The following is a 13,298-nucleotide window of genomic DNA, read 5'->3' on the forward strand; positions in this document are numbered from 1 at the left end:
AAAAACTATTAAATAAAAACTATTAAATAAAAACTATTAAATAAAAATTATTAAATAAAAATTATTAAATAAAAATTATTAAAAGCTTAGAGCTAATTGTGCATTTTCACAAAAATAAAAATCCCGCTCAATGCTCAAGTTCATGAACAAAGCAGATGTGGGTTTAGATCAAAGTGAATGCATACAAAATCATTAAACAGAATGCTAAATGATCCACTGTGCATTTTCTTTCCCCTCTTCAAATATAAAAAAAGCACATGGGGTTTTTTTCATTAAGAAAAAACCCTGACTTTTATTATAAAAAACACGCTTTGAATGTTAATAAATTTCTTTGGAATCCTGCATCAAGCTCCCTTGGGATCTGTGGTGAACTCATATTAGATTAGCAAAGGCACCAATTTTAAATACTACCAGAGCTCTAGGCTGTGCATTTTCCTATGCCTTCTCCTCACTGCATTCCTTCTTCCCAGAAAATATTTCTTTAGAAGGGTTTCTATAAATAAAATAAATTGAAGCTTTTAATAGCTTTATTAGCTTCCCACGCTGTTTACATAAAAAGGCCAAATAAGAGGTCCCAAATTTTATTAAACATGTCATTCAGTCTAGCAGTTTCAATATTACAAATTAAATTCTCATAATAAGCAAGAAACCTCTCCACTTTGTAACAGCTCAAAAACTACTGAAGGAATATATCTCAGCACAAGAAGGGGCAAAAGGACACAGGGATGTGTGAATTTATGAAAAATTAATGCCACTTACCCCACTGTGGATTCTAACTATGAAAGTCACGGAAAACATCCATGCACCAAAGCTTTGATTAAAGAAACCTGCTAACTACAGGCTAACCATCGCACTCCAGTTTTACCACTTTTTTCTTTTTTAAAGAGACAGTAATTAACTAAATTGCCAGTGATTCTTAGACCAGAATGATAATATAATTAAATAACTTAAAAGATTTTTGATTCCTTTGGCATCAAAGCATCAATTATACTGCTAACAGAAAAAAGATTTCACAGGTAGCTTTGAAATATACAAGTACTATTGCTATCTTACCGCAATTACTGAATAGGAGGTTATAGTATCTACAGACATACAATGGAATAATTTTTCGATGGTTTAAAAATCAGACTTTTTCTGCTAAAGGTGAATAAAAGTTTGAGAAAGCTCTTAATGCAAAAAAACCCAAACCCAACAGATCTTGAAAATTCATGTACTAGAGCATGAAACAGTGTTAAAGTTCCACTGAGGCCAAAGGCATCATATAAACAAAACAAAAAAAAGAACACTGCTCCAGGCAACATCATTGCTTATCAAATCACTCCTCTATAACACTCACGATGGTTTTAGGAAAACTCTCCAGTTGCTGCAGAAAAGTTTAATCAGTTTGCAACAAGATATCACTTGTTTACTTTGACTAAAATGGTCAAAGTAAATTAGTCTGTATCTCATATGAATATTTTGTATGGTGGAGAGAGAAGGTTTAAAAATAACTTGATTCCAAGCTGCTTGATAGACAGCTGTGTGTGTATTTTAGAGTTGCTGTAATTGTTGCTGCTGATGCTTCTGTTACTTCATAGGTTTTCATACTTCGAAGTAAAATGAGACCCAGCTGTTCTTTCAAGTTCAAGTACTCAAACTAAATCATTATGCTTTAAAATTACTCTTCTAAAAATATTTGGTTGTTATGGTTAGTAAAATGGTTAGAATTAAGCAGTGAAGTTAAAGGACATTTGACATAGCAAGGAGTCTACCCTCCTCGTAACACTATCACTGAAGTGCCAGATGATCTTTAAGGTGAGAGCAGCTAAGAAAAGGGAGATTTTAGCACAGAAAAGGTGAGTGAGTAGAAGATACAATCCCATTAAAAATTTAGAAACAGTTTTCCAGTCTCTCAATAAGTTTCCTCACCTCAGCAATAAAAAAAACCAAACAAACAAACATCCAAACAAAACCAAACAATAAAACAAACAAAAAACCCCAAACCAAACAAACCCCAAAAAACCCCCAAACAAAATACACAAAAACACACCAAAAAATTACCCACAAAACAAGAATAAAAAACCCCATAGAAAACAGAAACCCCAACTCAAACAAACAAACAAACAAAAATCAAACCAGAAAAAACCCCAACCAACCAAAGTGTTGTTAATCATCTGGACAAGAAGGTAAATGGCAACAATCTTAGTTTCTAGACAGAAGAAATTAAAAACTCTAAAGCAAACAAAAACTTTATCAAAGAACCGTGTTAACAACAGTAACATGCAAAAGACAAGTAAACAACAAATAAAGTTAGAGGCAGATGTCAGTGTGATTTTCTAAGTTTCCATCCACCAGTGCTTTTTTTCCTTGCATTTTTCTACTCACTTCAAGATAATAAAATCACAAGTCTTAAAATTCTTTGAAGTAAGTTTTATGTAAGTAGGAGATAGATCACTCTACTTTGTACTATTAAGCATTAGGTATATTTTCAAAGTCAATTATTAGCTTTAATCTCACACCTATAACTGTTTCTGAGCAGCTCTTTACAAAATATTAGGAAACAGCTGCCATATTTCAGACTACAATCTATAGCCCTGGATATATACACTTTGCAAAGGTGTTGTAGAAGACTACATTTGGCCCTTATCAGAGTTCCATGTCTTTGGCTCCCTGTGAGAAGGGAACTGATATAAAACATACAAAACCATGGTATCACTGGCTGCAGGTCATAACTTCAGGATTAGTACAACTTATATACAACCTTTAGCTTATTCTATGCCTTTTAAGAATCAAAATGTCAACACAACGTCTGTATACCTTAACACATGGGAAAAATTTAGGAGAAATTTTCTATAACTGATTTGCTCTAGGAAAAGCTTTTTGCCACTGTAAAAAAACCCCACCAAACACCCAACCAAAACCAATTGGAGTTAAACAGGTCAATTACTTTGACAAAACTTACCTCATTACTCATGTGCAAGAACAGATATACTGGTGAACTCACATACTAGCACACAATGCAAAATAGCACTACTACCTGCTCACACATTACTTTCAAATGCCAAGTATACAAAGCTACTTATAAGTTTGGAGTAAGGCTATATCTTAGACAAAAGCAAACAAAAGACCCTCCATCCCTCAAAAATGCCACATGCCCAGGTTAATCTGTATATCGTTTTGCAGGGCTTATGCTTTACAAATGTTTACTCTACAATTTGATGCTCTCTCTTGCACATCCATTTCCACAGCAGCAGAAAGCACCATGAGTGTATCCTTGCATGTAAAAAAGGTCATACATTCAACATTTTATCTATCTTTACTAAAGATAACTACTAGAAGTTACGAGTATTCCTACAATTTAGTCAATGCAACTGCTGAAGGCTTTAAGATCTCAGTATAGCTTAGTCATTCTGCATCTCAGCTAGCAAGCTTGGTATATTTTTAATACAGGAAACTAGAACTGAAAAAATAAAGCTGCCAGACTGATTTCCTTCTTAAATACAGTATTATTTAAAGTATTTTCAATTGGAGTATAACATCACACCAAGCTGAGGTACACTTCTGTTTCATAGACACCTTAGATAGAGCATTGTTTCCTTTATCATCTTCCAACCAAAATACATTTTTTAGAGCATCACAGTTTCACTCACAAGAAGTTTAAAAATACCTATATACATTTATATTTATGAAAGGTATTTCATGCAAAATTTCACAGATTTCACAGAACATTCTGAGTTGGAAGAGACCCACAAGGATCATCAAGTCCAACTCAAGTGAATGGCCCGTATAGGGATCAAAACCATAACCTTGGCATTATTAGCACCATGCTCTGAACAACTGAGCTATTCTCAGGGACATAGAGCTTGCCAAGAGGTTCATAAATAAAAACACTGTTGTACAGCTAGAAATTGTCAGAGGTGCAATAGCTTTAAAAGGTTAATATAGTTCTATATAGAAAATAGAAAGCTACACCATTTCTCACATGTGAAAGCCAATTTTTGAGCAACAAATTCATCCCGAAGATGAATACTTTGTTGATAAATGCACACAGAGACAACTCTACCCAGTATGGTAAATACCGGGAGTTAGACCACTTTCTTTTTTAAGCTAAAGTGATGCAGTTGTCCTGACCAGAAGAGCACTATTCAACATGACTTCTGTGATCGTAACAGTGGACCTGAGTAGGTCTGGGCTTGGACCATGCTGCACAAATTCCTAGGGTGCAGGATAAATCTAAGCAGCTGATTTTAACAGAGGAGCCTGCAGGCAGCTCCCACATGGTACCAGCAACTGAGCCACTTGTGTATCGTCACCTTTAAGGAACAGGGAAGCATCAAGTTCTCACATGAACTTCCTTTCTGCTTGACAGTAGCAATATGTAAGAAAATACAACAATAGCTCAAAATACCAAAAGAAAGGAAACTCTCCTCATGGACAGAGAGTACACAGCTTGCTGTATGTGCATTCATACTGGGTTGGAAAAGACTTCTGAGATCATGAAGTCCAACCCCTGATCCAACACCACCGTGGTTACTAGACCATGGCACAAAGTATCACATCCAATCTCATCTTAAAAACCTCCAGGAACGGTGAATCCACCACTTCCCTGGGCAGCCCATTCCAATGTCTGATTACTCTCTCTGTAAAAATTTCTTCCTAATATCCAACATAAGCTTCCCCTGACACAGCTTAAGATCATGCCCTCTTGTCCTACTGCTGGTTGCCTGGGAGAAGAGACCGACACCCATCTGGCTACAACCTCCTTTCAAGTAGGTTGTGTGCAATATAAGATTATTTATACTAGTCCCTCTTATCAGGATCGGCTCCAATAAATGCCACTTTAAATGACACTTTACAGAGTCTGGGTGCCCTTCTTACTGGAATCCTAATGGACCAGCACCTCCTGATGAAAACACCTAGAACCATTATAAAAATAACAGTGCTAACAATACAGCAATGAGAGGCTGATCTGCCTGCATCCCTTTTAGACTGTGCCTTTTAGGCATTCATTGGCTAGGAGGAAGCATTCACCAGTATGCTACACCTATGATGCCTGAGTTCCCAAAATGCAGTCAGAAACTAATCATTTCCTAGTCAAGAGGGAGGTGGAAAAAAGGATGAAAATCATCTTTTGAGAAAGTTTAAATTTGATTAAGTTCTTATTTATAGTCTGAAAAGAAAATGGATTTATTGATTTAATTAAGTGGGAAGAAGCCCAATGTCTGTCTTTTGGGACTTAAAAAGACACTTCCTCCCAGACAAACTAACAAACCCTGGTGTTTTGAATCTTGTAGGCTCCTCTCATAAACAGATTTCCACTCCCCCACACCTATCCTCTCTTATCCCTTCTTCCTCAAGAAAAAAAAAAGCTACCTGAAGTTCTGACACTTTCCTTAATAGAGAGAAGCTGGAATGAAGAATTATGACTTCAACACTTGCCCTGAGACACAGGGAAAGATGCTTTACATTTGCTTATTGTAACTTGCAAAGTGCAAATACATTTATCCGCGCTGAAACACTTACTGCGACTTAAGGGAACTGGGTATTTTACATTTAAGTTCTTTACAATTTTTCAAGTACCAATTTTTTGACAGATGGTTAAGTATTTTCAATCCTTCATTTACACAATATTAGCACACTAAGAATAAAAAAATATCTTAATATAACTAATTCAGAAAATTTCAACAACAAAGGCAACCAGCTTTAAAAAGCTGTTTTATGTGCATCAACGATGAAGTCACCTTTGTACACGTGGTTTCACCATTTTCCTGAATACCTACTTACCAGGAAAACCTTCAAAAGTGATTCTGTCCCCAGGTACTGCTCCAGGTGGGGGTGCTAGAATTTCCACCTTTTCTGGGGAGCTGGCACACATCACCATTGCTTGCGATACTACTCCTCTCATTTTTGCAGGCTTCAAGTTACAGAGTAGTATTGCCATCCGATTCTGCATCTTGGGGGAGAAAAACAGAAGGATATGTGTACCTAAGATGCCACATGTGTTTAGGGACTCCCATTAATTTATTATAACAAAAGAATTACAATGAAGAGATTCTAACATGACACGAGAAGCATGAGAGAAGCATGTGCAACAGTTTCACAATTTTAATGCCTGGACACCAGCAACAAATAACATTTAAACCACCAAAGAGCTGGCCAATGAATAATGGAGTAAATGTCGAAATGTGACATACTTATCACGTAAATATAAAATATGGAATTCAGAAATTCAAAAACCAGGTGAAGCATTTCATCTGCATTCCATCTTTACTCATTCTAGACCTCCATTTCAGTCCACTTTCAATATAGCAATATTAATCAAACAATTTCTATTTAATAAGAACAAAACCACTCTACGAATTAGGTTAGCTCACAGGTAAAAATTTCAGTTTGTCTATTGGAAGTGTATAGCTGTTTTACGTAATGAGCTCACTTCCATCTCAAATTTAATTTAAACTCTTATTCAACCCAAAAGCTTTGAATTTTTTTAACCATTGAAAATGGTTGTACACGCTGTACATTGCAGTTTGTTAGAGCAAGCCTGTAAAAATAGGTTTCTCCCCTCGTTGTTTTAATTTATTAAAAATTATAATAGTAAATGAGACAATATACTTTGTTATAGAAAACTGCCACGCATTAGACTACATAACAAACTACTCTTTCAAACTTATTAAAAATGAAACCCTGAACATTCTTAAGAGATAAAGCAAGGATGTATTAATTCCCATGCTACTAGTGCACATTATTTTTACTACTTCATATTTCTAGATTTTGATCTTTGTGCATTACAATACAAACTTCGAACAAAACCTGCAGACAAATAATTAATAAAACTCATGCAATCTTCAAAATATTTGATCATATATTCTCCAAGTAGAACACTTAAAAAAGCAAAAATATAGGTAACCAAAACAAAGTAGTTATAAGGAAAAGTTGATCTTGCATAAGTTCCAAGGCAACCCATTGACTGAAAATATTTTAGTTATTGCTATGGATACAAATAGCCCAAAACACAAGAAACAGCTGTAACATGTCAGTTACTTAAATGCAAATTGTAGCATTATTTAGCACTGAATAACAATTAGTGAATGGATACATATAATAAAAAAAGCAAGATTTCTGCATTTGGTATTCAACTTTAGTTTTGATTAACTGGAAAAAATTCTGGACTTCAGAACATTACTTTTTTATTACAGATTATACAACTGACAAACCAGACTGCATTAATGCAGAAATGGACATCATCATCTTTATCAAATTAACAGAAAACAAAACTAGCATTCCATCATTCCTTTCTCTCCTATCATAACAGCCCAAATGTTTATATATATACTGCATGAAATTTCTGTATTAAAAGATTCCTACTCTTAAATAAACAAGTATTTATGAACATTTCAAACACTGAGTACTCCATCACTTTTACCTGGAAGTATATTGAAATGCTTTCAAAAAACTGCTCTAATACTAAGATATATGCACTGATTTCACAAATAAATGGTAAGAAAACCCACAAGGTAAAATAACTATTTTTATAAAACAAAAAGAAAAATCCATCCCAAGATGTTCATCCAAAACTAGAACACTAATTTTGAGCTTGTTTTTTTCCCTTTTTACTAAAAATGGTTCAATTTTTAAAATATCTTCAGATACAGGACTATACCCTAAGTAAAGAAGCAAAAAAGTAACTAGACCTAAATAAATGCAAAAGTTTTTAGTTTGGGATTTTGGTTTTCGGGGGTTTTTTAACTGGTTGTGCTAGTTTTATAGAAGGAACTTACTTGTAATGTTCATAGGAAATAGAGTATCAGTTACAAAAGCAGACTTTTTGTATCTGTGCATAATAAGCTAAAGAAATTTCGCTTATGAACCACCAAGGAAACTAATGTTCAGGTATCATTCTACCCGCCTTGCTCTTATTTTTTTTTAAAGTATATGGTAAATAAAACCCTGAAATGTGTCAGCTACTAAGAGTCAGATCCAGTTATTCTACTGAATTCTGCTGGTCACTCTCTGTAACCCTGGAGAGGAAAAAACAAAATCTAGCTTTTCAAAAGTAACTGCAAAAATAAATTGGGTAGTTTCCTGACAGATAAGACTGAGCAGAAAGAAAAGAAAGTAAAAAGAAAGAAAAAAGGAAAAAACCTGACTCCCTTTCCCAGTACATGAGAAGTTCTATCAGAAATACAGGGTGTTACTAAAAAGCAGCTGATAAACAGTAAGTGTATGTTTTGTTCTGTGTATGTTGAGTGAAGCAAATTCTGGTTAAGAACACTAGGACAAATCTCTACACTCAAAAGGTCACAAACAGAGGTATGTCTATGTCCACAAGACCCTCTAATCTCCAGAGATCTTTGGTAAGTAAATGAGCTGAGAACAGGCAAAAGAAATGCAAATGTCATATCCTTGAAACAGTTACAACCTCTGCTGGCCTTTCAAAGAGTCAATCACTTCGTTGCAGAATTCCAGGAACTTCAAAACTGACAACTCAACTAGTAAGAAACTGATTTAGTTTCAGCAAAAATGTGAAGTGGTGCAGTTGTTGGACTCATAGCTACTTCATATGCAGAATGAAACTATGTATTTTCCCAATATGTTGGTAGAATCAAGCGGGATGAAAGAGGAGAAATAAGGTAAAGGAACTAAAATGGGGAAAAATAAACTCCAAAGTTCACCATACAGAAAAGCCAAGGCCTTATAGTTGAAGCACAAGTGTTAAATTGTTCTTTTTCTTAGATAATCCTTGAAGTTACCTGTAAAACTGACTATCAGCCAAATATACTTCAATATAAGGTCCCATGACAGACTGCAATGGCTAGTGAATACAAGTTAAAACCAATATGCTGATTCTTTTAAAACCAGAGCACGTTGAAATGCCAACAGCAACAAAAAGCCATCCTCAATTTATTGCATGTTTCTCTGGATCTTAAATTCGCCGGCAAACACAAGTTACAAGTTCAGTAACAGATATTTCTATTTGCTTCATGTCTGAAAAGAAACAGTAGATTTTAATATAGCCTTGAAGCAGAATGCTACAAATGCAGAGGAAAAAAAGTGGTTTTCTTTAAGAAAGGTGTCTCATATGACACAGAATGCATCAGTAAGTTCACAGTCATGATTTAGGCATTGTTCTTTAGAATTCTTAGAAACAGGTTTTCTCTGCAGACTAGATCAAGAAAATTAGAAGATCAGGAGTATATATAAAGAATATTATCACTGGTCTATCTAAGGGAAAGAAACAAATTCCAGTACTTGCTAATTCTTGCATGGACAACACAAACAATGATCTAGAAAGAAAAAATTCAAGCCATCTAAGTGGAAATAAGGAGTTACCGCTATAAAATTCAGACAACATAGTTCATAACAGATATATTTGTAATGTACCCTCTTGCAATGAATGGCTGTAGAATAGTGTTTCTGGAGGCCAGCAGTGGCCTTTCCTCTTCTTGCTAAGTTTAAGACACATGTCCTGCATTTTTGTCCTTCACTTCTGATCACTGAGATGAGGTTCTCTTAGATTAAAGGGGATTTTAGGAGGTTTCAAAAAGCAACACTTGAGAATTGTCTGCATGTCAAGAATGATTGCCTGACACCAGGTATTGACACCAGGAACACCCAGAGATCCACTTCAAAAAGCCAAATGCAGTGGTAGAAGAGCTGTCAATTCCTACTGATATTTCAGAATGTTCTCCAACTGTCCCCAGCTGCTGCTCTTTCGAGCTCAGCATTGGCATGGTCCATCTCATGCCAATATCCTTCCATATCCCTGTTACTGATGACACATCTGTACAAGATACTTAAGGGTGCAACTGCTGACGTGGCTTCAGCACCATATGAACAAAACCACAGTATATCACATATAAAGTAGGCATGCAAGAAGTCTTAACACCCATAAATAACTTGCACTGCATACTGAAATGTTAGTGAAGATACATACTGTGCTTCCTAACCAAAAGTAACATCAGATGATACAAATACTACAGCCTCAAACTCTGCTAAATTACCACATCAAACAATGAAATCATGAACAGATGAATTTTTTGTGAATTATAGCTACAGTGCTTGATCTGATGGATACATTTTTATTTAAATATATGGCAGTAGACACATGCCATTTTTGAACACTTCAAAAAAACACAAAAACATGGAATCTTGCCCCTAAGAATTTACTGTCTTAATAGAGACTTGCCAAAACTAAAAACAGACACGTAAATCAAGTGTTCTCAAAGAACATGCGAGGATGATCCCTAATTCTCCGTTAAGGAGTACTTCAGATTATTTTTCCAAACTGAAAGAAGGTTAAAGAGAAAAGACACTTAACTGCCATTTCGTTGTAGACACTTCATGTTTGTAAGTCTATTTAGAAAAGCTTTTAAGATTTTTTTTTTCTACACGCTTTCTTGAAAGCAGACTGCTAAAAATGACCAATTTCAAATTCTGCCCACTGCGTATCAGTAACTGGATGGTATCAGGTGATCAGTGTAGAGTAGTTACAGTATTATTTTACTGTTATATTTTTTCGGTTCAATAACTTTCTGTAGCATAAAAACAACTATCACAATTTTAATTGCCTCCTACATTTGCAGTTTTACCATGGGGACAGAGAGTGAATAGGGGTTGAAAAGACATTTGAGAAAGTGTAGCTTTTCCACACTAAGATCAATTCCTTCATGATCCATTTTGCAGTTGCTCTACACAACAGTTTTAAATGCCAAGCTTGCATTTGAATTTAGAAGCAGCCTTCAGTCAATTCCTCCCACCCTCTAAAAGAGATGTGAAAGGAGGATTTAATCTTGAAGCCTTAGGTCATTCATCTATAAACCATGCCTGTCAAACACAAAAGAGTATCAACTAAAAAGAGCATAGTGGCAGATTCTGTTCTACACAAGGAAGTAAAAATACGCATTTTGTATTCCACTGTTGTTTAAGCTACTCATTGCCAGCTAAGTTAAATTTACATGCTCTTTGCTTTACTTCATGCCAAATATTTCAAGAGGCTATAAAACAGTATTGGAAGGCAAAGGTTTCAAAAGTTTGGATCACAGTAAAAAAAGTTATGATTTCTCTACTACATAGTAGGAAACCTAAAGGGAAAGTCACATCTGTTTGGTTTAGGAGCCCACTGTGTACCAATAGTGGAGGAATCAGAATAAGATCCCAGGATAGAAACACTGCAAGCAGAAAGGAACTAATTTGGGGTAAGAGTACTTCTCTGTTTTCTGGCAAATGTTGTTAAGCATTACTTCCATCTGCATTTTATTTTTGTTTTCATGACTGTATTAATCTTTTAGCAGAATGAAAACCTATCCTAAAAACAGATGAAGGTCTTAAGATACTTTAGGAAAGGAAAAGCTCTCAGTGAATAATTTTATCAATACCTTTTCCAGAGGAACATGCTTCACTAAACCACTGACAACAGTCCTCGGGCTTCCTTCACCAACATCCACTTGTTCAACATACAGAGTGTCTGCATCCGGATGCTTTTCAGCAGTGATAATGCAGCCAACACGAAGATCCAGACGAGAAACATCTACAGGTTTCGCATCACTACTTCCAGCAGCTGGCTGCTGTTTCTTCTCCTTCTTTTCACCTGTTAAAGAAAGTTTTGTTCATGAAATAAACATTTAAAAAGTACAACTAATGTACATGACTACTGCAAGGGAAAAGTGAGCTACAGTCTCAGAAATAAGCATAAATTCAGTGTAAAACTGAAGAGTAAAGAGATAGCACCTCTATTACCAGTTTCCAGTGGTGAATCATCATACACACTTAAATTTAGATTGATACCCCAAGTAATTACCACTTTAGGACAGATGTATTTTCCTCTTTGTAAAGTGAAGTCATCCTGAATTTAAGTGTAGTTAACTTGTATGTAAGTGACATATATACTCTGCCAAAGGCCATATCAAAAGCCTGATAGTTTTGTTTCAATAATCAGCAACTACCAGTAAGCACTTCCATGGTGTTTCACCAGCAAAGGGAAACCAGACAAACACAATTCATCAGGTTACTAATGCTTAACAGCATTTGTTCGCAGTCAGGAGCTGTGAAGTCACTGCAACTGCACTGTGACAGCCACAATGCAACTCTTCAAGATAACCTTAGCTAACATTCTTCACTTCCCAAATATACTAGGATGCGAAAATTCTCATGGTTTATAAGGTTGTCCTGATGTGGAGTCTTTACCCATGATCATCACCCACACACACTGTATAGTATAAAATAACAGTGAAGCAGCACTACCCATACTGAACTGCCTATTTAGGTATTCCTTTCAAGGTGAGCAAGTGACATCTGGTTTGTTTGTACGTATGTACATAACAAAGTATGTAACCTTCCTGTTTAGAAGACATTCAAGATTTGTTTAACAACTATAATCTCCGGGAGATTAAGAAATGTCTAAGATGTGCTTTAAAAAGTATGTTCTGCTATTCTTTCATCCAAGATAGCTTACATATATTAATACATAAACTCCCTACTTTAGGGAGCAAAAAAGGAAAAGTGGAAACAGCACGCAATTTGATTCATTCAGCATTGTTCTAGTACAGGTTTGAAATTAAATAATGCATTCAATAATAAAAAGGCAGTATTTTTTTAATATAAGCAATAGTTCTTCAAAAATATTTTAGTTCATATATGATGAATGAAAAGCTCTAGGGCATTTTTAATGTAATTGATTTTACTGATATAGTTGTCAATCATATATACAACAATTAAAGACAAACTGGGGGGAAAAAAATCAAAATAGTTAATATATACTATCTAAGATAATTTGAAAGACCTGATAAATTTAACACTGGTATCATTCCTCACTGTTCTCTGCGACATTTCTCTACAAGAGGAATGAAGTCTGTCATCGAATAAGGAAAAGAGAACACAGCAAATGTGTACATCGCTGTATGGGTTTCTGCGGTCAGGTTTTGGTAGCTGGGGGGCTACAGGGGTGGCTTCAGTTAGAAGCTGCTAGAAGCTTCTCCTGTCTGGTGAAGCCAATGCCAGCCGGCTCCAGGACAGGACTCCTGCTGCAGGCCAAGGCCGATCCAATTAGGCATGATAGTAACGCCTCTGTGATAACATATTTAGGAACGGAAAGTTATTGCGCAGAAAGAATTCCAGCCAGGGAACAGCAGAGTGAGAACATGTGAACAACAATGCAGACACCAAGGTCAGTGCGGAAGGAGGGGGAGGAGTGCTCCAGGTGCCAGAGCTCCAGCCCGTGGTGCAGACCACGGTGGAGCAGCTGTGCCCCTGCAGCCCATGGAGGACCATCAGGGTGCAGAGATCCACCTGCAGCCCATGGAAAAGCCCATGCTGGAGCAGGT

General features: G+C 35.9%; 1 protein-coding gene across 4 annotated transcripts in view; it reads right to left on the reverse strand.

Moving 5' to 3' along the window:
* Positions 1–13,298, reverse strand: part of AIMP1 (aminoacyl tRNA synthetase complex interacting multifunctional protein 1) — a 38,985-nt gene that overhangs the window by 2,199 nt on the left and 23,488 nt on the right. For all 4 annotated transcript variants that reach the window (XM_027635758.1, XM_027635759.1, XM_027635760.1 and 1 more), the window contains 2 exons: positions 11,355–11,566; positions 5,764–5,932 (listed from right to left, as the gene is read on the reverse strand). In XM_027635758.1, coding sequence (XP_027491559.1) covers positions 5,764–5,932; positions 11,355–11,566 — 381 coding nt within the window. The remainder of the gene's footprint in view (positions 1–5,763; positions 5,933–11,354; positions 11,567–13,298) is intronic.

Source organism: Corapipo altera, unplaced genomic scaffold, assembly GCF_003945725.1.
Source record: "Corapipo altera isolate COAL_440 unplaced genomic scaffold, ASM394572v1 22b, whole genome shotgun sequence".
NCBI classification, from domain to species: Eukaryota; Metazoa; Chordata; class Aves; order Passeriformes; family Pipridae; genus Corapipo; species Corapipo altera.